Source organism: Pteropus medius, unplaced genomic scaffold (genome assembly GCF_902729225.1).
Source record: "Pteropus medius unplaced genomic scaffold, Ma_sr-lr_union100, whole genome shotgun sequence".
Lineage (NCBI taxonomy): Eukaryota > Metazoa > Chordata > Mammalia > Chiroptera > Pteropodidae > Pteropus > Pteropus medius.
The window spans coordinates 247,305-273,245 of record NW_024355205.1 but is presented as its reverse complement, the minus strand read 5'-3'; the positions used below and the strand labels follow the sequence as shown (position 1 = coordinate 273,245).

General features: G+C 39.2%; 1 protein-coding gene across 1 annotated transcript in view; it reads left to right on the top strand.

Annotated features, from left to right (window-relative positions):
- JARID2 (jumonji and AT-rich interaction domain containing 2) overlaps window positions 1-25,941 on the top strand; it is a 239,547-nt gene that overhangs the window by 120,569 nt on the left and 93,037 nt on the right. Inside the window, 1 exon segment of the mRNA XM_039857822.1 lies at window positions 18,415-18,556. Coding sequence (XP_039713756.1) covers window positions 18,415-18,556 — 142 coding nt within the window.

Below are 25,941 nucleotides of genomic sequence, written 5' to 3'. Positions count from 1 at the left end.
TCACTCCCACCTAGGCACCCCAGTGAGGGCTGTGGACATGGAGATAACTCAAAAGAAAATGTTGGCATAGTTTCTTTCTTTATCCATCCTTTTGCACCCCATGCCTCTTCGCACACATGTCAGGCAAAGATGCTGTTTCTAGCACTGTCCACATTGCACTGTGCAACCCACTCTTGGTGCTCCTACCCTCCTGGGGTCTCTCTATGGAAGAATTCCAAGGGAATAGGTTAAGATTGCCATCAAGTGGCTGCTCTTGGTAGTGGATGGGAGGATACTGGCCACCACTGCTGGCCGACTTGATGCCTATTCTCCTCCAGTTACTTAACCCCTCTGTGAAAAATAATCAAGCTCAAGGGTGGTTTCTTTTTGAGGAATCGACTTGGGGGGCGGGGCAGGCAGAGAGAGCTCAGAACATTTCTATATTGTACCTTGTCAAAGAAGGCATCTGTGTGAACCCAGATCTTACCTTCTGGGGTGGACTGTGAAACTGAAGGCAGGCTTAGTTGTAGTGGTCTGAGCTCAGGGCTCTGGAGCTATGAATGGAGATGATCTAGAGGCTTACTGGAGAGAACTGCTGGACATTTGTCCTTGTGCCACATCTGAATCAGCAGGATACTCTCTGCTCGTGGAAATTGGCACGGAGAAACATGCTGCCATTCCTAAAGGATGGTCCCATCGTCCCAAGGGTGAAAAGAAATAACAAACCAGACTCGGCCATTCTGTTTGGCTTCTGTTCATTGTTTCTCAGCTCTGGAAATGGAGTAATCATTTCTTTCTCAGAAGTGATAGTCTTGGAATTAATGAGATAGTTTTTTTAAAGTCCTTAGTATCTGACAGAACGTAAGCATTCAAGGATAATTGTTATTTGAGGTTCTAGATATACATTCTCTAACTACTTTCCATAAAAGCTGTAGCTGTATCATAGAACAGTACACTTAAGGAACTGTATTAAAATTGGTTTGCCCTGTTCCCTGGGTCTGCATGCCAGCACCTCATTCTGGGATTTGGGGAGCAGAAGCTCTGCCTGAGATCAAGCGATCCCCACTAGGTCATTTCTCAGTGGCGTTGGGAAAACTTGACTTATGGGAAGAATAGGAGTGAGGTTTGTGTAAATGGGGTGCCCATACCAGTGCACAGAGCACTTGATTCTGTAGTCTCTGAGCAGCCTGGAAGGAGGCTTTCTGAGCTGGCACGTGGAATATGAAAGAAGATGGATCTGTGCCAGCTGGGTTGGAGGGGCGAGGCCTGAGGCAGGCAGAAGGAGAAAGTCACTACAGAGTATATCAGGATGGTGATGAAACTTTAGGTTTGAGTCAAAGAAAGAAAATTCTTAGGGCTTATAAATTTTCAGCAGCTTTTTAGAAGTTATAGAGACTATGTTATGTAACCATTCACATTGCAATCTGTTGATCATTAAACCAGCATTCCTGGATTCTAGCCATTTAAAGCAATATTGAATGCATCAAAAAAAAAAAAATCAATACATTGTAATGAGCACTGATGCTGGTTTATACTTCACGTTTGTACCAGTAACTAGGTATCACAGTGAGCAGTCATCTCTTCACTGGTTTCTTCTTTATATAAAGAAAGCTCTTGACATACCCTTTCTCATTTGATTTTGTTTTAGTGATGAGCTATGTGCTGATGTTTATGTTATGTTCTCTTCAACTAGCTGGATCCCCTGTGCAGTTGGGTTAGAAGACATTGGAATGCTTTTGCAGAATTTGGAGGGAAGTGGGTAGGAGGTAATCGAGAGGAAATGTGTCCTCCTTGGCCACTGTTTCTCTCCTGTGGTGTGTGCATCCTTGCCCATCCCCCATTCCCACGTGCACTCAGGACTGCAGAATGATGGTTTCTCTCTGGAGGTCTCCTGTGTGTGTAGGAACCCAGGCGGTGAGTCTAGTGTCATCTGTGTGTCAGGGTTTATACCTCTTTGTGCCTGTAATCTTGAGGGGAGCAAAATGTGAGTGTAAGTCAGAATAATTTCATGTGTCACTTTGTTTATGCGTCTTAGTTGGTAACTGCTGACCTTTCACCCTCGAGCTACATCAGGATCACCTAAAAACCATGTATGATAAAAATCACCCTTTGGGCAATTACTTTGTAAAAAAAAGAGGAAATTCCCACAGTTTCTAAAATTTTCTGAATATACTCTGGCTTTCTAAAGTTCCAACTTCCGTTTTCCTTTCTCCCCTCTTCTGAAAGCTAGACTGATTACACTGGGAGCCATCTGCTGCTGAATTGAAAGGGATTTGTCAGCTTCTGCTCCATTTGCCCCTCCTCTCCTTTTTACTTTGTCTTCTGAAAAGAAGTCACCGTCTGTCTGACTTGTCCTGTTTATTGGGTCTAAGCTCCTAGAAGAGGACAGGAGAGAAACAAGAGGGACTGCTGCTGCTTGCAGATTTGGCAACAGGGTTTTGAGACTTAGTGCATGAAAAATCTATAGATCAGTGCTGTCCAGTGGACCTTTCTGTAGTGATAGAAATGTTCTATATCAGCATTTTTTCGAGATGGGATGGGGGACAGGAAGTCTTTCTCAATAGCCAGTGCATTTAATTTCAGAAGCATCTTTTAGCTACCTTTATGGTATATTATGTAGACAATGCTAACAAAGTGAAAAAAATATTAATCTTTCATTCAAATGCTTTTTAGTATTTTGGGCAATTTCAGAATACTTTTGCCCATGGAATTAATGTCACGAGATTCATAGTATCCTTGACTTCAATATAGTATCCTTGACTTCAATATAGCAACGCATTAGTGGCTTCAAAATTGTCATTGTCTACCGTTTCCAGTTTTTTTGTTAGCTCCACATAAGTAATGTTCTTTACTAATTATTTAAAGTAATTTATTGTAATAGCGAATAATATATAAATTTCATAAAATTATGAAGACTGCCACTGGAGAGAGTATAGTTGTTTTTATTATTATTATTATTATTATTATTATTATTATTATTATTATTAGATTGTTTTATTGCCTCTGGTCTGCTTTCTGTATACTTATATATTTTTAAACCCAATTTATTTATTCTGTGCAGTAGAATCTCTGCAGTTTAAAACAGTCTCTGCTACTGTCATTAAGTTTTTGAAAATGTGATTTTTAAAAACATTGTATGTAATGATTTTAACAAATTATGTTTCATATTTAGCATTAGTCTTCAGTATGGTAAATGAGACTTAAGAAAAATACCACAAAGAACACACACAAAATTAACAGTGACTAATTTAATTTTACTTTATAAAAAAAGATAGGAGAATTATAGTTATTTAGGCTTTCATTTAAACATATTAGTAACAAAATGCGTTTATCTAAGTTAGCAGGATATAAAAGGTTAAATACTTTGAGGAAGATACATAACAGCTTTACAGACAAATTATCGGCTGCAAAATAAAGAAATCTTTAAAATTGAAATTATAAGGTGTTAAATGTCTAGAAAACATAATGTGAAGGTTATTGAGTGTTAGATTTATGAATGTTCTAATTTTATTTCACCTGAAAATTTGAAGACTTTTTGCCAAGAATTCCTAATTTTGATCAGTGAATACTGAGAAATCAGTTCATTATAAATTACACGAGTTGTTCCTAGCCAAGTACTTTTAAACATAGAGATAATTCTTGGAAACATTTTTCTCTCCAGGAAGGACTAAGTTGTAGAATGGGGCCTTGGAGGTAAGAGCATGTCAGGTTTATGGAGGCCCTGAAATGGCCTCAAGCAGCATCTTACTCTTTTAAAAGTATTTATTGGACTTCAACCATTTTCTGTAGGTGTACGGACTAGGTTTTAAGGGTTATTATGATGGGCAAGACTAAATTCTCTTGGTTATGGAACATGACAATCAACATCAATGTTTGCTTGTCACTGTAGGTATTGCATTGAAGTAGCATCTGCAGAACAGGTGGTTTAAGTGTCACTGAAGGCTGACCAGAAAGAGGAACAGGAGCTTTCTAGGCAGAGAGGAGAGAATATTCTAAAAGAGGGAGCAGCATGTGCAAAGGCACCGAGGTTTGAGAATTTAAGTAATGAAGAGAATGTACCATTTGCCATACATGCAGAACCCAAGCCAGCTACCCCAACACCTTCATGGACTGTCTATCATGAGGAGTTGTCAGGTTTGATTACCAGAGTACAGCTAGTCAGTGTATTACACGGCATAGGGAGCTCATGTAGAAGAATTCTCTTGTTTTTAAATAGACACAGATAGGATTTAAACCAGTAAAAGAAGCAAGAAACTATTTAAACTTTGTTGAATAGTTTCTTGCTCATAAATCTTTGTTTCTCTGGTTTATTTCTTAGTATTACTTTCTTGAGGTGAAATCGCTGAATTACAAACTTTAAAAAATAGTTGGCACCCATTACCAAGTAGCTCTCTCTAGAAACATTGCTCTTCAATCATGACCTGAATCAGTTGTTTGTTTCAGTACTTTTCAAACATAGTTTTTTCATTATTTATTATTTTTCAGTAGATAATCTCTTCACTAGAGATTCTGGTTGAATTTTACTTTACACTGTTGAGGCTCTTGTTTCCAGAATACTCTCAGTGTTGGTAATATTCTTTAACTTGGTTTCATTTCTGTGATTAACTTTTCAAATTCATTGCCTGAATCAGTTTAAATATATTAAAAGCTAAACTATATTTTATCTTATTTCTTTCTTTTTATAACCAAATTATCAGAAGTATCTAGTGAACAAAAATTTTGAGTAATTCATTAGCACCAAAGTTTATTAAGGCATATAGGTAGCACTTATTATGTACCACTAACCTTTTTATATATATAATCAGCCTTGATTAAACTAACCACTGTTATCCTTATGTCTATTTAATAGATGAGGAAACTAAGGCACAGAGTGCCTTCAGTGGTCCTCTTTAAAAGTTTACCCAGTTGGTGGAGTGAAACTAGGGTCAGAACCAGGCAAATTTATCCATATTGTGCTATGTGTGCTGTAAACCACCAAGCTTCTTAGTGTTAGATGCTTACCAAATAAACCACTTTTTTTTTTTTTTAATTAAAAAATCATACGGAACATTGTCTTTTCTGATAGCTTCTTAATTTGAATTTTCTGGTTTAATTGTAGTGCTATTTCATTGGTATTAATGACTAACCTATAGTGACCAAGTTTGTTTCACTAGTTAATATCCAGTCACCCAGCCTACATCTTCCTACTGCGTTCTTGTAATTATTGGTATTATTTTATAATTGTATAGTGTGGCCTTGAAATCAAGTTGGCTATAGGGCCAGCCATGTGAATTATACAGTTAGTTGAGCGCTGTTGGTGCTTCAGGAATTACCAAGCCCTCTTGGAAAGAGTCCAAGCCAGACTCTGTGTGTACCTAATCCTGCTTGGTATGTTGCCAGTGTATTAACTTTTATTTAAATATTCTAACAAGTGATGTTTATTATTATTATGACAGCTGCTGTAAAGTGCCATCAATAATATTTTTGAAAGTCAAATATTTGCAGAGTAGATTGCTTCTCTTCATTGGCTTTTTATCACAACCTAGGTGATATGATCAATAATGTGAAATTCAGCCCAAATAACAGAAATATCTTTATGAAAACACTACTAATGCAGTGTGGTCATTAAAATCTTCTGTTTCCGATGTGAAATTCCACAACCAGAGGCCCTTCTCTTAACTCAGGGCAATCCACCTTACCCCTCCTTTATAATAAGCCCTTTTTTTTCTTTTTTTCTTTTTTGGTATTTGTTGAGTTGCCACCTTCGTATGAATTCACTTGTATAGGTAGCAGGAAATTGGAGAGCTTTGAGAGGCAGATCATGGTTGATAAGGAGTACTCGGTGTTTGCTCCAACTCTGTAAGGCCTGTCTTTCCTTTATGAGAAGGATCTTAGCTCTCAATATGTGCTTACTTCCTTGATTTGATACATGAGTTAAACAAGATCTTAATACTTCTGAGGCAGTAGTTCTTTAATTAATCAATACAGGGTACTTTAGCTATCCAAATTTGATTAAGACGTGCAAATGAATTACTCTCTCACATTTTATCCAAGTCCTGGCTTGGGATTTACTCCAGTTGTATAATTTTTAAATGCTAAGTGCACCTAGCTGGTGTGCAGCTGGAGTTGGCCCAACTTTTGGGGGTGATTAAATGGTTGTGCATATAGGTAGGGCCTTGATTCTGAAACTCTCAGCAGCAAAATATGTCCTCAAGATGTTCTGACGTTTAGGTGATATAATTAGGTGGGATGGTGGCCATGGACCCGGGCAGGGGGCATAGCATTTCTTAGGATAGGAGAGCCTTTCTGAAATTCTGTTCTCTTCTAAAGAAGCAATCGAAGTGCTTTGTTTTCTGGAGTCTTGAGTAATGACAAGTCTTTATATTTAAATATTTAGAGATTACAATAATTATATTGCTGGTGTGCAAGCAAAAATTGATGCCAGCTTTGGAAACCAATTTGCCATTAACTTGTAAATTTGACTATTTGCATATCTAAGAATTTCCAATAATTTCCAATAATTTCCTAGGTATGTATCCCAGAGAAACTCCAGTGCGATGCTTCCCAGGGGACAAGCAGAAGGATGTTTGCAGCATGGTTTGTGGTAGCAACAAACTGGCAACACTTTAGATGCCCTTGAACAAGGGAATCAAAATAAATTGTGGAATAGTCATACAATGGAGTATGATAAATAATAGAGAAGATAATGGACCAAGTATAAGCAAAATCATGGATGAATCTTAGTAACCTGATGCTGAGTTGGGAATAAAACAAATCCCTTAAGTCTAAACACAGTGTGATGGCCTTGTTGTGAAGTTCATAGTTCAGCACAGTGAGATAATATACTATTTAGGCATACATACTTGTGCCGTAACTTAATAAATAATGAAATGGGATGGAGAGAAGCACATAGGTAATGTTTTAGTACTTGGGTTCAGCTTTGGATTTGCAGATTTTAAAAATATTATTAAAAAGTGAATACAATATTTGGGAAATCTTCATTTTAGAAATTGGAACTTGCTCTGATCTTTGACTGTTGAAACAGAGCTCGTTGTGCTGTCAGTCATGTTAACTTGAACAGAGGAAAGTCCTTGCCAGTCCCACCCTTTATACCCTCTTCACTTTTCAGAATATAAAAAGTGATGGTTGTGTTTTCTATTCTTAAACTGAACCTAGTTTTCAATTTTATTGTGTGTCTCCCAAAGGGTGCTTGCTGTTAGTCTGTCTGGTCCTGTTGATATGTTTCCTCTTTGGTAAACCAGCATTTTATCTAAACAGTCCAAAACCTACTGATGATGTTCATAGGCAAGAGTTTCCCAGCTCTCCTTCTGCACCCAACAGCAGACCAAAGGCCAGAGTTAGACACGCTGGGCTACCTAAGCACGTATTTTAGGAAATACTGAGAGCGTGATCAGAGGCTGATGATGGTTTTGGAAGTAAAAGCAACCTGGGGTCAACATCCAGCATGTTAGGTCTTACCTTTTTCAATTTAAATATCTCGTTACTTTTTTAGTCACTTGGGAAGAGGAAGCAACAGTGAAGTCAGGGAGGGTAGAGATAGGAAAAGAGCTGATACCACTTGCAGCACAAACTTCGTTGCCTGTGTACACTCACTCTCCTGTTGGATTGATTGGAGCTAGAGATAAGTATCCATAAATAATCCATAAGCTTCATATGTCTTATGGTTTCTACTTTCTTATTAACCTTGCCTCAGAATTACCATACATCCAAATATCTGTCTCATAGCTCCTTTCCAATTCTCTGTTTTAGGTGCTTTTGATTAGTAAAGGCACCAAAAGACAAGTCCCAGCAGAAAGAAGAGGAAGAAAGCCAAATAGTCATCCTTTAAATGCCCTTTAATTGACTCTGTATGAGTTATGCTGCAGTGGGAGACGTGCCAAACAGTTGTTCAACATGATAGGAATATTCTGTGCTGGAGAGAAGTAAATGAGGGTCTGCTCCCTGGGCTTGCACTGGGTGTAGAAGGACTGGAGAGGAGTTTTACAACCTAGTATTCTACAGAGAATTGTGTCATGAGCTTGTTCCAGTCTGTACCTGTCCCTGTCCCCAAACACCACAGGATTCTTTGATGCCCTGATGTGTGTTGATTTTTGTCTAAGGAACTGGCTCTTTGATTTTTTTTAAGAACCATACCTGCATAAGCCTCAGTTTACTTGTCTGTAAAGTGGGGGATTGTACTATATTGTCTCTAAGGCTCTAGCTGTAATTCTGATTTTAAAGTGGCGGATATCAAGTCGAGATTAGGGAAGATAATCACCTGCCTACCTCCTGTTATTTTTCTGTTTGGAAATGAGGCAGGTACCTATGCCCTGGTGATTTAGGAAACTGGAAGTGGCCAAATGGAAGTAAGAATCTCCAGCTTCTAGTAACTGTCAGCTAAATGCTCTGAGCATAGCTAACATCTGCCTTCCGAGTTTTTGTGAGATTTAAATAACCTTTGTAAAGCCCAGAAGGGGCTCATTCATTGGTTAAACAGCAACAACAAACTAAAAGTAATAGTAAGGGGCAATAGTAAGGGGCATCCAAGTTCCCTTGGATGAATCTGTGTGGAAAACTTTCAGTGCAGTGTGGGTTCTTTTGAGGGCGATGCACCATCTTTTTTCCCCTTTGGAAAGGCATAAAGAGGAGAGTGTGGGATGGTGTTCAGAGCATGTGTTTTGGACATTATAATTGCCAGCTGAAGTTCAAAAGCTTCAAAAGAATTGACTTTAAAAATCAAAAAGCTTATGACATATGAAAGGAGACGCGAGCTCTAGTTATCTGAGGCCAGGGAGCTGGCCAGCCCTGTTGGATTCTTGCCTTTTTCACCCCTCTTGCAGCTGCCAGGCCACAGAGCCTGTTTTGTGAAAGATCCTCAAGAAACAATGAGGGAAAACAGCTTCTATTTTATTAGATTAGATGAATTTATGTGCCTGGGGGAGGGGTGTCCATGTGTTGAGATTGCCAGGGAGGGCAGCGGTGGCCCATGCGGTCTTCACTTAAGTAATGAAGCACCCTGGTAGCTGAAATTGGAGGGAGGGGGAGGGTGGGCTGGAGGAGGAGCATGTGGAAAGAGATTTCTGCAGTCTGTCTGGAGAGCTGCCCAGGTTTCCCAGCCAAAAAAACAAATAAAAATAAATAAAAGGCAAGTGCTGAATGACACAGATTATGATATTAAAAAGGGATGCCATTGAAAATGTGCCATGGACCCTGCTGTCCGCGGGGGTGGAGTGTGTGCATGGAGGTGGGGGCGGTCTGACAGACTGGATATACAGAAATGTGGACTGTCCCCATCAGAGGTGTCCTCCTACCCCCATGTCAGAAGTCCTAAAATGAGGATTTGTCTGCATTGCAGGTGGGGGAAATTGCAGGATGAAAGCTAGTCGCTCTTTTCTTCTTTCTCATTTTAATTTGTCAGGATGGGGGAAAAAAAGCCCCAGACCCCTCCTCTTGGGTGTTAGATTCCCTCCCATTCACATAAATAACCTTCTCTCCCTGGCGCCTCCCCTCCCCCCGGCCCCGGTGCTGTTCGGCAGTCCTATTGCCTAGCAGAATCTGCACTGCCGGAATCTGCACTGCCGCCTGCTTATTACGTACAGGGGAGGATTGTTGACAAGTGCTCTGGAGCCTGCCTCTCCGCGCTCTTCCTTCCTCCCTCCCTCCCTCTGTCCTCCTTCCTCTCTGTCTCTCTGCAATGATCCGGCTCTGAGGATGGCTGCTCCACGGGTCTGTCAGGTGCAGTTTTTGGTGGCTTATCTTGAGGAACCTGGGATAGAAGGTCTGTTCCTATAAATAAAATAAAAACCAAATAGCTCTAGATTTGTTTCAGGCTGGTATGGCTTTTGTTGGAGAAATAGGCCTTTTGTGGGTTTCCCTGCTGGGGTCCTGATTAAATCCATTATGGATGGCAAGGTGCTATATATATGAGTATATAAAAAGTGTTATGATTTGCTTAATATTAATATTCTTTTAGCTTTGATATCCTCCCTAGGGGCAATGGTGGCTCCTGCAAAGGCACTGTGGAAATTTACAAGAGAATTAATGTCGCTCTTAAAGGATTCAGCTCTGTTGACCATTTTGGCCAAATCTGCAGTTTTAGCCAGGCTTGTATGAATTTAGACATTTGTATCTGGGGACTGAATGGCATACAGCAATGGCTGGACCCTTTATTTTATTGCCAATGTACGTGATCCTTTCCCAGCATTTAAAAATAGACGTTTGATTAAAGTTAATTAGTTCATCCTCACCATAGCTTTGGTTTCCTTTATAAACATTTTGGTTTCATTTCCCTTCATATATTACCTCTTCTTTCATTGAAAGATGGAGGAAACTGAGGCATGTAAATAAACAGTAAGTGATTCTAGGTTAGACCTTAAAGCTTTAAACTTCGAGTGCTCTTGATTCTTCTCCAATATTTCATGGATTAATCCATGTTTGTATTACTAATTATAAATACAAATGGATTTTAGATGCCTCAGATCTTCGCAGATACTGTGTCCACATTCTTGGAGTTAGGCTTTCTGTTCTGCTTCCATTCAATTGCAGTTTGGGGAAGATCGTTGCTGTGGGAGGCAGAAGGCCTCTGAACTTGCTTGCTGTGAGCAGTTTTTTTTTTTTTTTTACTGTGAATAGCCTACTAATTCCATTCTGATTATATTTATCTGAAAAGTGCGTGCGCAGTTGATTGGTCTCTTTGAGTGAGGTAATGAGGGTATGGGGAAACTTCTGCTCCTCCCAGTTGTGCTACAGACAAAACAGAATTTAGAACTTCTGTGGGTCCATTTTTATTGTTTTAGGGAATAAGGACAGCCAGAGAGGTTTTAGGGGTAAGGGTGTGGCTGTTGATTTATCTACAAATTATGATGTCAGTCTCTGGACACAAAATATTTTGAGTTGTGCTCATTTATCATCATAGACTAGCATACAAACTAGTAACCTGATGGGATTTGTTGATAGGCGTTAAAGCCAGCTTTGCTTAACTTTGTAGAGACTTGCTAATATTTGAGAGCCCGTTTCTTTGAGTAACTTATATTTGTGTGCTAAATGTAATGAAGGTATGAAGCTTTATAGATACACAGATACGTATATTGTAATTACTTAAAGGTAGACTAGCACTAGCTATCTGAGAAGATCACTAGCTGAGAACATGCTGTGTATATGGATATCTCCCCTCGAGAAGTGTTAATTCCATGATTTGTAAAATCGGATTTTGTGGCATAACCGGTTATCTGAACATAAAACTTTGAACGTGTTGGTCTCATTTATCTATCTAAAGGAAATTCTTGAAAAAGGCCCCGTGTTCCCCTCCGCCGTGTGCGACCCTAAGTTCCCGTGCGCTGCAGCGATGCCATTGTTGTGCAGCTCACTTCCCGCCAGCCGAGCCCAGTGTTGTCTTTAATCACGTTTCCTCCGAATGTGGATGGCAATCTTTGGCCTCTGAGGTTTTCAGTACTGGGCCATCTGTATGGTGGAACCCCTTTACTTAGCTGATAGAAGCTCGAGTCGCATGTCCTAGGGGACTCCAGGGATTCCTGCTTTTGATGGACAGTGGTAACTGGGTTGCCTGGTAAGCATGCATTTGACTGGTTTGACAGTGTAAAATTAATATGGTCTTGGGATGGGGTATGGACCTGGAGGAGTTATGACCTGGGATAGAGGAGTTATGATGATTACATGCCAAAGTAGAACTTCTCATTGTAGAGCGATGTGGTTGTTTATATATTTTGTTGTTATAAAAACCACATTAAGGATGAGGAATGAGCGAAAAAAGGTAGAGTGTGGTGAGGAAGAGCCCTTCCCCCAAAGAAATAAGGGAGTTGTGCACAGTAGGATTTGTTCACTGTTGTGATCATCAGAATTTCAATAGCTTCTGGGCTGGTCCAGAAATCTTAATCCTAGAGATCATGGATCCTTACCACTGAGTGATTTTTGTATTGAATAAAGTTCAGCAATGGCTTTTTAGTTGTTGTCGTGGGAACCTCTCCAGGAGGAGTGTTTGCTCTCCTCTTGTGACTCCTGGTCAGGACATGCAAAGGAGAGATCTTTTGTCTTTTGGCGCTCTTCACTCATTTGGGTTTAGACAGCTAGAATAGGGTCCGTTTTCTAATATCAGTGATCTGGTCACCCTTCCTGTGTGCAAGTATGACGTGTCTGCTGGGCTTGTTCCTTTGTGCCTCAAGGTGAGGAAACGCCTTCTGGGTTCACGGGTTCTTTCTGTTCCTTTTCCTGCTTGACTCTCAAATTTAGCCTTTTGCTTGATTCTGAAATAGGAATAAAAGGGTAGAGTCAGACTTTTCCATGTTATTAATTATCCCTGTGTGAGATTTTTATCTAACACCTTTTCTCAAATGAGGTTTAGATTGCCTAAGAAGATTTTGTCGGGGAAGAAAGTCTGTGGCCGTGAAGGGCTGCAGTGGCATTGACCCTATCTAGCTAGGGTCAATGCCCCCCACCTACCCACCCACTCATCCATCCATCCATCCATCCATCTACTTTTTGGGTATTAAACTAACAAAAACCCATGTTGCCCATGTGTCTTGGGACACTTGACCCCCTGGCTGGTTTTGGACTGCACTTTCTTGAGCTGGAATGGGAAATCTCCATAGCTGATTTGAGAGTAGACAAAGGGGAGCCCTGTTCTGCCCAGTGGCCATTCTTCTCAGGGAAAGGGGTAATTATTTTCCATAATCTGAGGTATTAAACCACTTTGACTTACGCTTCATTGACCAGGAGTGTGGCAGTGACATCATACCTCACGATTGTCATTTGTTATCAACCCTCTCAGCGTTTTGATATGGAGAGGATGTCACTGGGCTTGGCTTCATAAACATCTCTGCGCTGCTCACCCCCTTCCCTGCGTCCTAAGATAGATCCAAAAGCTTAGCTGCTGACCCGAGTGTGTACATTTGGGTTTAAACTCCATATTCCTGTTGAACCTACAAAGATGACCTGAGCCAGATTTTCCCTGGCATCTGTATGTAAAAGCAAACAATCTAATTCTTTTCTTTCAAAATTTGAGTGAAAATAGGCTTTTCTATAGTAGTGGCAGCAAACTATGCATTCTGGGTACCTCAAAGAGGGTTCTACCTCAACCAAGGGGGTTGCTTTATAATTTTTTTCTCAACTCAAAGTGCTGCAGCCATCCCCACCCCCCAACTCACTCACTCACTCTCTCACACACACAGCTGCTGAAAATGAAAGCTCTCTTTGGATGCTTGACTGTTTAATATGTAATGTGATACCTTGTCTCACAGTGACAGGGTGACAGACGGGCATTGGCTCTATAATACAGAATTACCTTTTGTGCATCTCTTTTACAACAAAGCCAAATACATTGACTCTCCCTAATATGCTAATATGTTTGGTGGGCTCCAGATGTTTTGGAAGCTCCGGAACAGCTTCAAAGGTCTCCTTGTTTTTCCTTTATCTTTATCCCTTCTTTAAGCATTGTTTTTGTGAAATAGAGGTATTAGATTTACCTTTGGTTTTGTATTTGGTCACGTATGTGTAGCTAATGGGAGGACTGATGAAACTTCTTTGTGTCTAAAACATAAAATTACAAGGATTGTACATTCTAGTCCCCTTTTTCAGATATTAGTAAAGAATTACCTTCTCTGTATGCATTTGCATTCTTAAATCTTTAGCTCTCATCAGTAGCTTAGCTGAAGTTCCTTCAGCTAGAGGAATCTTCGGCCTCATTTATGTTTCTATTTTCCCAGCCCCGCTTTATGTTAAAGCAAGAGGGAAAAGATATACCTCCAGCCTCCAAGAACAGGAATTCTTAACTTCCCTTTGCTGCTGCTATTCCAGGCTTAGAAAGAAGACGGTTTTGGTATATTGCTTTGGAAGCCTTTACATTTCTTTGCTAATTTAGGAGATAGAAAAGCTTCTGAATTCGATGGCAGGGTCCTGTTGTATTTGATTTCTCTGGGGTTCTCAGCTTGTGAGAATGGGCAGCACTGTTGTGGTGGCTGAGTGGTCTCATCTCAGGCCTGTGACATGCTGCTCCTGTCAGCTGATGGTGACTAGCTGAGGTTGCAGGCAGTCCCCAGGCTGCCTTTTACCGCAGTGATTTGGAATTTTCAGCTCATATTTATTGCTTTTGTGAAAGACAATAGATGTGGTTTAATTTAAGTTCAACCTACTGAATATTAATAGAGGAGAACAAATGCTAATGTGGGGAGACTGCATCTTTGGGCCGTTTAACCTCCTCTCCCCAACAAAGGTTTGTGTAGGTTGGGGGAGGGGTTTGGAAAAATAAAATCAGTTTGTGTTTGAAGGAGGAGATGCCATTTCATTATTTCTCACTGACTAAAAATAATAATTTAAAAATTGGTGTCAGGGCTTTGTTAGGGGAAAGAAAAGGCAGCACCCATTGGCTCGTTTAATGTTATAATAATGGCTATTCTGCCCTGTGGCATCATATTCCATCTTGCTGACCTGGCTATTCTGGATCTGGCAGGCGGTACAGTTTGGATGAAAACATTCAAAATAAAAGGGGGTGGCCAGTAAGTACACTCGAGATGTGAAAACAGGGTGTCTGTGGAGATGTGCAAAAACGAAAAAGCCCAGATTTATCCAACCATGTAGACTTAACTAAAAAAAAAAATGTAAATTTTCTTTGTGCCGATATATACAGGATGGGAGTACTCAAATTGAAACAAGTCAAATCATATGCAGAACAAGTCGGTCTTACCCCTTATAAAGACTGGAAAGCTGAAGTCCTTCAATTTGCATAACAGGCAATCAGTTCCCTATGTATGGACCCCATTTCCCTAATCTGGGAAGTCAGTCAGCAAGCAGTTTCTCTTCTAGTTGAGGTAATCAGTCATTGTTAATCCTTGGAATGGGGAAATTTTTGGAGCTGTTTGAAGAGATTAGTCTGGTGAGGGATTGGACAGTGGATCCCCTACTTTCGTTCCTTTTAATGTAGCTAGCTAGTGTTTCAGAGCATCCTTGTCTGTTTTGCCTCACTTAAAGCTCATATACAGTCCATTAAAATTTTCCCTTTCTCATCTAAAATTTCATAATCCAACTTTCCTGCATTTGTGCTTGGACAGTTGATTTTTTTGGAGGGTAGAAACATTGTAACTTTTTTTACATTGATGCCTTAATTATGAACACTTTCCTCCTGCATGTTAACTTTTTCAATGTTTGTATTTATTATTACCTGACTCTTGTAGCTTTGAGGTAAGTTTCTTAAGCATCCATCTTTTGTTTTACAAAATTATTGATATAGGTGATATTGAATGCCCCCACAGAACTTTGGGTGCCTTACTGTGGTTCCATTGTGTTATGGTAGTTTGTGCAATCATAATTCATTTTCTGGGATCTCATTCATACTTGCCCAGAGCTTCATAGTGTCTTAGGGCAACTGGGTCTCTTACTGGTTTCAATCCAGCTTTTCTCTACAATAGTGGTTCTCAAAATATGGTTCTGCACCAGCCAAAGCAGTATCTACATCATTTGGGAATTAGAATAGGACACAGTAGGGTTGAGGCCTACGGGACTGTGTTGAACAAGCCCTCCAGGTGATTCCGATTCATGCTCAAGTTTGAGGATCACCACTCTTCACAGTCTACTGAGATTATTCTTGTTAGGACAGCATTATAGCTGTCATTGAATAGCTTAAGTTTTCTCTGCTAAATCACTCTCACTCACTCATTCACTCAGCAAAAACTTAACTTGTTACGTTCCTCACTGTCACCTACAAGCATCTAGTCCTTCTTTATTTCCATCTTGATCCAAATATACTTTCAAAACAACTTCCTCCTCTTCCTCCTCTGCCTTCCCCCGACTTCTTCGCCCTCTCCCCTTCCCCTATTATGCCACTACCACCACCACCACATGTTTTTGTATTTTGTTTTGGGGCATATTGAAAATTCCAACTTTGCTGTTCTTGTGTTGGTATTGCTAGCTTGTTTGCTGGCTCCATTGATACTCACTGCTCATCCCTATCACTTTTTCTTGCCGTATAAGCTCAAAGTTTCTTCTTTGCACATCCTACAAACTACTTTGCATGTACTAACTGATATTCTTGTGTGTTTGTCAATCTGTCTCCTCTCACTGGAATTTAGATTTTCTTTGATATACCTGTATCCCCAGTGCCCAGGCATATGGTAGGTGTTAAGAAAATGAATGGATGAATTCTTATTACCTCCCTCCTTTCTTTCTTTATTCTCCTTGATGTACTATTGAAAAATTTGAACTCACTCAAGAATACACTTATATTAACACGTATATCTGTTTTTTTCTCAACAATTTTACATATGATTCTGTAAACAGAATTTTTATTTTGAATTTTCCACCCTTTTCAAGTGTGGTATTTCATCCATCTTTTCCTCTTTTTACACATATGACTTATATCCCTGAGCTGGTTTCTCAGTTAAGTATTTTCTGAGTTTTCCTATTGTTTGGGTGGGTTGGCAGCCACCACTCCCTGTTCCACCTTTCAGTAGGACATTATTACTGAAGTGCTCTAATTTAGTGCTGATAGAGACATAATTTCAACCTATGTTGTTTTAGTTTTCTAGAGCTCCATTTAAAAAATCTTTTAAAAAAGCTGGTAAGATTAATTTTAATATATTTGACTTTACCTAATAATACATCCAAAATATTTCAAGAATTAATTAATATAAAATTATTAATGAAGTTACATTCAGTTTTAAATTAATGAAACTTAAAAATAAAAATATTTCCTTATCCATACTAGTCATATTTCAAATGCTCAATGTGACTAATGGCCACTGTAAAAGATAGCAAAACTTTAATCTGTGAAATGTTAGCCATAGTGCTACCCTCTGACTCATGGATTTTCATAAAATTATGTCTTTTTTTTTTTTTGCCTCACAGTGCAAACTCCCCACATTTTCTCTTTCTCGGGAAGTTGTATATATTTTCATTTCCATATCGTAGTCAGGACTCCAAAAGCCACATGTCTCAGTGACAGCCATGGGATTGTATTTACTGCACTGTATTAGATTTCCAACCTTATTACACATACTCTGAAATGATATAAAACTAGATAACTGGGGAAATGCATGCATAAACAGCAAGTGCCAGGGTTTTGTTGTAGTGTACTATGTTCTTTCAGAAAATTTTACCAAATATATAGAACACTGTATTCTATATCAGTTGTCCCCAACCTTTTTGGCACCAGGGACTAGTGGTCCTATGAGAATCTAATGCCTCATGATCTGAGGTGAAGCTGAGGCAGTGATGCTAGCACTGGAGAGTGGCTGCAAATACAGATGAAGCTTCGCTGGCTTGCCTGCCGCTCACCTCCTGTTGTGTGGCCCTGTTCCTAACAGGCCACGGACCTGTGCAGGTCTGCTGCCCGGGGGCTGGGGACCCCTGTTTCATATAGTGTAAATGCAACTAATAGTAATCACTCTTAAAGTGGTTCAATTAAAAAGGTATTTAATACAGGGAATTAGGTGCTTACAAAATTGGTGGAAGGGTTGGAAGAACAAAAATCAAAGGGTCACCCTGCACTTCAGGCATCGTTTAAAAGCCAGACATTATGGCTGTGAAAATGCAGATACTGTGCTAGCATTCCTGCTGCTGCCCATGAGTCTGGTGACTAAACAGTGAAATTGGGTGCCAGTTGCTGTGGACATTTTTGCTGGTTCACCCTTCTCCATGGGTAGAACATAAGTTGTATCCAGAACTCTAGATGCAAGGACATCTGAGTGCTAGAAGACTGACCAGGCTTTTATTTAGTTGATACCCATTAGTGTAGCCTTCCTTACTGCTTGTTAAAATATTTCATATCACTTGGCACAGCCCATCTCTAGGACTTTTCTCCATTGTGCTTACACACCCTGGGGCCCCCAGACACCTTCTTCTGCATGGTGCCATATATACAGTCAGAGAAAATCTTTATCCTTTGAAACAAGCAAAGGCAAATATGGTGACTATCTAATACAACGGGTTGCTGTGAAGAGAAAGTATGGGTAGTAAGATTTCCAATTCACAACTAAGATACAGCTATAAAGTAATGATGCTTTTTCTTGTGTAGCAGGCACTGGTTCCTGAAGATAATTCCAAAAAAAAAATTTCATCATTTCTGGAGTAAATATTTAGCTCTTGGAGGATAACTAGTTTGAATTGGTAATGCTTGAGATGCCTTGCTTTCCCCCACCCAAGCCCTAAAAGATGTTTATGTACTTCAGAAAAGAACCTTACAGTATATTACCATGCTTTAAAATTTCTGCTTGAATTTTTTTGCTACTGAAATTATTTCCTTTTTAGGCATTTCACTCCTGTAAAAGATTAAAAGTAGATGATGCGAGACTCAAACTCCCCCGCCCCATTCAAAAGGGATGTGTGCCTTTTAATTCTTTTCTATCCAGAATCTTGTCTGTCTTCACAAGCCATTGTGTAGGGTTAACTGTGGAAAAGTGCTGCTTCCTGATATCATGTATTTAAGTGTTTGTCCCCTTTTCTCACCTGTAGGGCTCCTTGGTAATGGCCAGTCTAAGGGATTAGGACCAGCATCAGAACAGTCAGAGAATGAGAAGGATGATGCATCCCAAGTGTCCTCTACTAGCAACGATGTTAGTTCTTCAGATTTTGAAGAAGGGCCGTCGAGGAAAAGGTTAGTACCCAAGGCTGAAAGTATCGGTGCCTTAAAACAGGGACTGCAAACTAGGTGCCAGTTTTTGCCACATGGGAACAAACTTGAGCCCATTCACCCAATCTCCTGATTTTTAATAGAGGAGCCAGAATGCTGAATTTTTATGTGAGATGTCCTGGTTTCTAAATAAAAATAAATACACAAAAAATAGTATGGGCCAAACAAAACATGTTCCTGCCCTAAAAATTGGCCAGACACCAATTTGTAATTCCTGTCTTCACTGTTCATTTTCATTGATTTTCATCAGTAGTATTCCTTGACTATATTTGATGGCATTTTGCCATTCTTGAAGAGAAATGTTTCTAAAAATCTGAAGAATTAAATGTGGTGTTTCTAAAAAATCTTCCCCCTCATCAGGAAAGCAAAATCCATTTGGCGTTTAATTAGGTTAGTAGTTGTGGAATCAGTTTTTATTTTTTATTTTTATTTATTTTTGGAATCAGTTTTTAAAACATTAATTTTACCAGCAGTTTTTTAAAGAATGACTGTCCTAAATAAACTTTACATAGTTTGATAAGGAAGTAGGCTATATGGTAGATTGATAAGTTTGTGGTTTTATGGTCAAACAGTGATAGTGACATTATGTAACAATGCTTTCAACTGGGTGTTTAAGAACCATTTACTAGTTATCTCCCTTATTTCATATCTCACATATTGTTTTCCTTTTCCCCCCATTTAGAATTTATATTTCATTTCATCCTTTTCCGTTCTCATACTTGATGTTTTCCTGGATGACTAGGTTAATGACATTTTCTTAGAATCTGTTAGTTTGAGAGGTTGGGGAAAGGAAAAAAAATTCCCCTGGTCCGGTCTTCTTTGTTTACTCTTTCTACAGAATTATAATTACTTTTCGGAAACTAACTAGATGTGTGTATCTAATGAAGAACTGAGTATGGTGGAAAATTAAGAGGAAAGGACAGAATTAGCCGTGTGTAGATATTTGACATCCTTAACAGAGTTATGCTTTGGAGCTGAAATTTGAGATGCATCGGAGCATTATTTTCCTCCATCATGCAGTATCTTTGTTTGGAAAGCCGCATGATACAGAGTCTGTATTAACTTCCATCCTTATTTTCTCTTAATCCTCAGCACTGTGTCTTGGATGTCAGTAGATTTGTCGTTAGGACAGTTAGCAAGCATATGTAAGAATTATCTCTGCTAGTATACTGGGCTTTTGTATACTGTTCTTTTTAAAGACACTTGGGTGAGTGTCTCAGTAATAAGCCTATTGTGTTTCAGATACTCTGTAATAAATATTCACACTGTCCCAGTTTGAGGAGGACTGCATTATCACAAGAGAAGGGAGTGCAAGATGTGTTTTAAAAAACCCACATCAGTAAATATTTGGAATGTGTAATAATATTATATGTGCTTCGAAACGTGGATGAGTGGTCATGCATCTAGCATCATCTTTCATCTCTGTTTGGGGAACAGAATTTGGTGAGTTTGTGGTTAGAAGTGACAGCACCCAGTCCTTTTGTTGTGTCATGTAGGTCTTCGTCACCCTCACGTCTGGTAATATCCGGTCGGCGTGGGAGTGTGGTGACGAACATCAGTGGGCTTCATTCTCTTGGAAGGGGCGGGGGCCTTTTGTCCCTGGCTCGTAGTGCCTTTCTCAGATGACGGCACTGCTTGCTTCCTCTTCGTTTGGCATATTGGTGTTGTGTGGCAGCTGTGTGCAAAGCAGTCATTTAACTTCAGTGCTCCAGGCCAGTGGAAAAGAGAAGCTTTGTTCAGGAAGAATTTAAGGAAAATTTTACCATTGCTGGTCTGCTCTAATTTTAGTGTGCCAAGCATCTTTTCTTACCAATCGAAGACACATAGCAGCATTTTATTTGATTATAATCACACTCTACTAGTGAAATCTTTCAGGGACATAATATAAATTAAGGGTTGACCAGTTAGGCTAGTTTTAGGACTGGTCTCTGGTGGCCTGGAATACAGGCGGAGGGCTGTGTAGTTTACGAACGGGTAGTATAGTTAAGGCATACATTTCTTGTAATGTTGCAGGCAGGATACATAACAAGTACAAAATAAAAACAACTTCAAGTACTTTCTGGCAATGAATTTGTTTTATCCCTCATTGGTAGTCAGTATGAGTATTTAGTATAAATAATTTGATATGAACCCTTTCTTCTAAGGCAGAACGTGTAAATTGGAACCTGAATTCCTAAAGCTTTGCTAGTGTACTATTCAAACTGTAGTACTCCACTCTTCTTCTACATATACTGTACTTTTTCTAATACATTGACTGAGTGTGCTGTCTCTGCTGATGACAAGTCAAGTCCAGAGTAACTACTAAAAGTGGTTAGTTCAAAATGTTACTTCAAGCTCTGAGTGGATTGTTGACTAGATGCTACTTTTTACTCTGTGTGTAAATTCCCTAAGCCTGTGTGTGTGTGTGTGTGTGTGTGTGTGTGTGTGTAAAGAGTATGTTTCCTGATTGACCATTTTGCAGTCCCTGCTGGCATTTAGACTTTCTAGGAAAAATACATTGAATCCTAAAAATTGAGCGCCATGATTTACATACTGGCTTTGGAAAAAGCATTCTGTACATTTTTGGAATGATACGAATTAGTAGCTGTTCTCATACAGTTAATTACTCTTTCTAAGTCCATGTCTTTAGGATTACCAGTTAATATGCCTTTTGGTGCGGAAAAGGGGAAAAGAAGGAAAGAATTTATGTTTTTGATTCCCTTAAGACAAATTAAAATCTGAAGGTGTAGACTGTACCAACCTTAATTTAACCTGCCCTGAGTTTCCAGCCTGTAAATTGAAGCAATTCCATTTTCTGATGATGCTTGTAACATGTTTTTTAAGTCTTTAGTCAGAATATCCCATATGTTTACAAAGTGTTATTTTTTCTACAGGAAACCCCCTAAGCTGTATTTCGGTGTAAGTACATGATGCCATTGATTTTAAAGAAGTTGAGATCTTTTTGTCACATAGAAAGCAGTAGAATCCAGAGTCTGTAGGATTTATTTTTCTTTATCGAGGCAAAAATATGTTATCTTTTTATTTAGCCTATAAGAGGTCATTATCTAAATCATTCTTTGCAAAAGGAAAAGCCACCCTTTCTTTAGAAGCTCCCTGCCTGTTTGATGGACAGGGCAACCTAACCAATGGAGATCTGGAAGACTTGGCACTGATAGGAGTTCCTAGGTGATTTTCCTTTTGATCATTGTGGTAGGTGAATTAAATTTTTTTTTAACAATTATAATGAATGTAGTTTTTACTGCTTAGAATGGAAACATTATAGAGACATTCAGCCTTTAATCATCCTTTTCTGAATTTGTTAGTGGCCACACCTAGCTCCTCCCACGCCCCCACCTACCTATACTGCCAATCCCATTACACTTGGTTATTGTAAAATTTGTGCTTCCTGCAAAAAATATCTGAGTGTTTTCTCTGAAACCAGAATGGACAGTTTTTGTTAGCCAGGTAAGACTGACTATGAGAAACTCTGGAATGGTCGTTATGGAGATAGGAGTTCTCTGTTTGGCTGGTGGAAAGGAAGGTGTTGTGCAAAGAAGTTGGTGAAGGTATGTTTTTAGGTGTAAGTAAATGGAAGATCCAAAATGCATGGTCCAAAAAGGGGTCATTTGAATTGACCACTCTAAGATATAGCATAATTGACTGCGTGTATTCTATTTTTGGGTAGGTGGAGGGACTAGGTAGGAAAAATATAAAGACAATGGTAATTCTTAAGGACATGCCATGGGAAGTTTGTGTGTGGCACAGTGGTTAAGAGTATGAGCTGGAGCTAGACACGTGGCTTCTTATTCTGGCTTGACTATCTACCGCTTATGTGTTCTTGGCAGGTCCTATAACATTGCTGGGCCTCAGTTTTCTCACCTGTACAATATCTCAGACAGTAGTAACCCGCTGTGGTGGTTTTGTATGCTCAGCAAGTTAATTCATGACGAGCACTCAGGTGTATAATGAGTACTGTGTGCTAGATATTATTAGCTATTGGAGTATGTGGCGCATAATATGCGCATTCATTGCAGACTTTTCAAACATGTTTTACAGAGATTTTGATTTATACAAATTATGATTCACATCTTTCCTCCATGTTACCACCGTCACAGCCATCTGGGGGCAGATGGAAAAGCGTGGGCGCATGTCCCTCTTTTGAAGTTATTGAGTCACAGGAAGGATCTTTGTGGTTGTATAGTGTGAATTTCCTCCGCAAGGGTTGGTGTGATCAGGTATTGACTTGCATGGAGCAGGCAGAAGTGAGGCGAGGTTGAAGTTCATGAAGACGAGGTATTGGTGAGCAGATTCCATCTCCATCTCGGCTATTCACAAGTTAGTCATTGCGTTACCTTGGGGGAACCCCAGTTTTGTCAGTACTTCATGCTAAGGTCCCTGATATGCTTTAAAAACAAATTCCCAAGAGGATCTACTGAACTAGTAAAAAGTGCAGACTGCCTCTGCAGGGACATGACTGTTTTCTTTCTGTTAAAGAGTTAATGTATTTGAGTTAGGCCTTTGATATATAAGACTTACTGAATTCAAAGATAGTCTTTTTCCAGTAGATTGGATTTTAAGTGAAGAATTATTTTAAGAGTGAGGACGCCACCACGACTTAGTGCAGTTTAGTTTCTGAATATGAGTCCATGTTGATGACAATGAGAATTCTCCTAGGCATTTTAACTAGGTATTTTTTTCCATAGGTGAATTGCCAGTGTAAACATTTTCCTTATTATTTCTGTTCCGAGTTACTTTGTTATCTGAAATACTTTCATACCCCCAAGTTGGAAAGTGAGATAGGCCCACATGCATAGGGTTCTTGCTTGTCAGCATGCACTATTAGAAATGCGAGTTATTCAATGTGAACATCCTTAAGAATTTGAAAAGCCTAAATATTTTTTACATTTCCCTGTTACAGAATGCATCAGTAGTATAGTTTAATGTTAAATACTGTTATTGCCAAAAATCAAAGCAAGCAAGCAGCACACAGCTTAGGTATATTTCTCTTAACTTTTGATTTATGTTTCAATGCCTTTACTCACCAGGCTACTGCAGATTATTTTGTTACAGCCTTGAAGAGTAATTTACAAAATAGAAATTAGTACTGTTATAATTCTAGAGCTACCTTGACTGACACAATTTCTTTACTTTTAAAGAAGTAAGGAATGGTCAAAATTGAGGAATGAAATATTATGTGACACCTTTAATAAGGTGAAGTTAAATATAAAGTAAAGGTAGCTGTGTCTAGCCTATCTACTCTTTTCATATACCCAAATAGTTGCCATTTTGCGTTTTCTTCTTTCCTTTCTGTAGATGTCATTCTGGAATCAGTTTCCTTTTCCTTTAACCTGAAGGACTTTTACATTTTAATATAAGTCCGCTGGGGTTGGATGAATGTTTCACCTTTTGTATGTCTGAAAGGGTCTTTAAAGTTGCTTTTAACTCTATTTAAAGAAAATATCTATGAGAATTGTGGAATCACACGTAGTTGTGAGAAATTCGTCTTCATTTTTGAAAGCTGTTTTTGCTGGGTATAGAATTCTAGGGTCCCTCCCACCCCACTACAGTAATTTAAAGATAATGTTCTACTCCACTGTTTCTTGGTTTGCATTGTTTCTGACAAGAAGTCTGCCATTATTCTTAACTCTCCAAGAACTGTCATTTCCTCAGTCTACTTCAAATTTTTTTTTTTCATGTATCGTGCAATGTACCTTGTTGTATAGTTTTGTTTGTGCTTCTTGTGTTTGGAGTTCATTGAGCTTCTTAGTTCTGTAGATTTCATCATTTTGGGAAAGTTTGGAGCCAATATTTCTGCACTTTTTTTTTTTTGTGCATGTTACTCTTTCCTTTTTTTGGGATTTCAGTTGCACATATATTTATCTCCTTGAAGTTGTCCCACAGCTCATTGATGCCGTTCATCTTATTTCGGTTTTTTTCCCCTGTTTCATTTTAGGTAGTTTCTACCCCAGATCTGTGCACACATACTTTTTAATCTCAGAGAGAGTTGTTGCTATCTTTATAAGTCAGATTTTGATCTTACTATCTTAAGTGTCTCTCTTAATATGCTTAGATTTGCTCTGTTTTCTTGAATGAATGGAATACATTTATAATAGATATATATCTTTGTGTACTGATTCTGTCATTGGTGTCATTTATGGTTCAGTTTGGATTGATTAATATTCCTTGCTTGTCTGGTAGTTTCTTATTGTAAATTTCTCTTTTTTGGATGCTGAATATATTTGTATTTTTCTGCCTGTTCTTGAGCATTGATTTAGGATGTGATTAAATTACCGGGCAGCAGTTTGATCCTTTTGGGTCTTGGCTTTTCGGCTTTGTTAGATAAGGTTAGAGTAATGTTTGATGTAGGGTCTAGTTTTCCTCACTACTCAAGTAAAACCTAAATGAGTACTTTATTCAGTGCCCCGTGAAACATGATGCTTATTACTATTTTGGGCAGTAGGTGCAGGGTACTGTTCCTGGCCCCGTGTGGGATTTAGGGACTGCACCCTCTAATCCCTTCGTGTTGTACTTTCCCTCGGGTAGTTTCCTCACACACGTGTGCTGGCTTGTACTCATTCAGCAAGTATTTGAGGAGGACTCTCGGCCGATTCCAGAGTTTCTCGTGTGACTCTCACCTCTCAAGTACTCTACAGATTCTGTTCCATACGTTGGCTTCCACAAATTCTCAACTCCTTCTCAACTTGCATTCCTTTAGACTCTCCTTGAATTTCTCCTCCTTATGCCATGGCCTGGAAATTTTTCTCAAAGCATTAAGCTGAGCAGTCATTTTTTTCCCCAGCTCTTGGGATTGCAGTGCTTTGTTATATGATGTCTATTGTCTTGTGTGAAGTTTTAGTTTTTTTTGTTTTTTTGTTTTTGTTTTTTTTCAGGCAGGAAGCAAATTCTGTCTCTATTATTCTATCTCAAACAGAAGCAAAAGTTCCTAGCTGTTTTTTGAGTACTGAATGAAGGAGAGCAAAACACACTACCAGGAAATGTATCTTCAGTAGGTCCATACATGCTTTCAGTTACCTGTGGTCAACTGTGGTCCAAACATTAAATGGAAAATTCCAGAAATAAACAATTCATAAGTTTTAAATTGTGCACCATTCTGAGTAGTGTGATCAGATCTCATGCTGTCCTGCTTCGTCCCATCTGGGACGTGAATCATCCCTTTGTCTAGCATATCCACGCTGTATATGCTCCCCTCCTGTTAGTTACTTAGTAGGTGTGTCAGTTATCAGATCAGCTGTGGTGGTATGGCAGTGCTTGTGTTCAAGTAACCCTTATTTTACTTAATAATTGCCCCAAAGTACTAGAGGAGTGATGCTGGCAATTTGGATATGCCACAGAGGAACCATAAAGTGTTT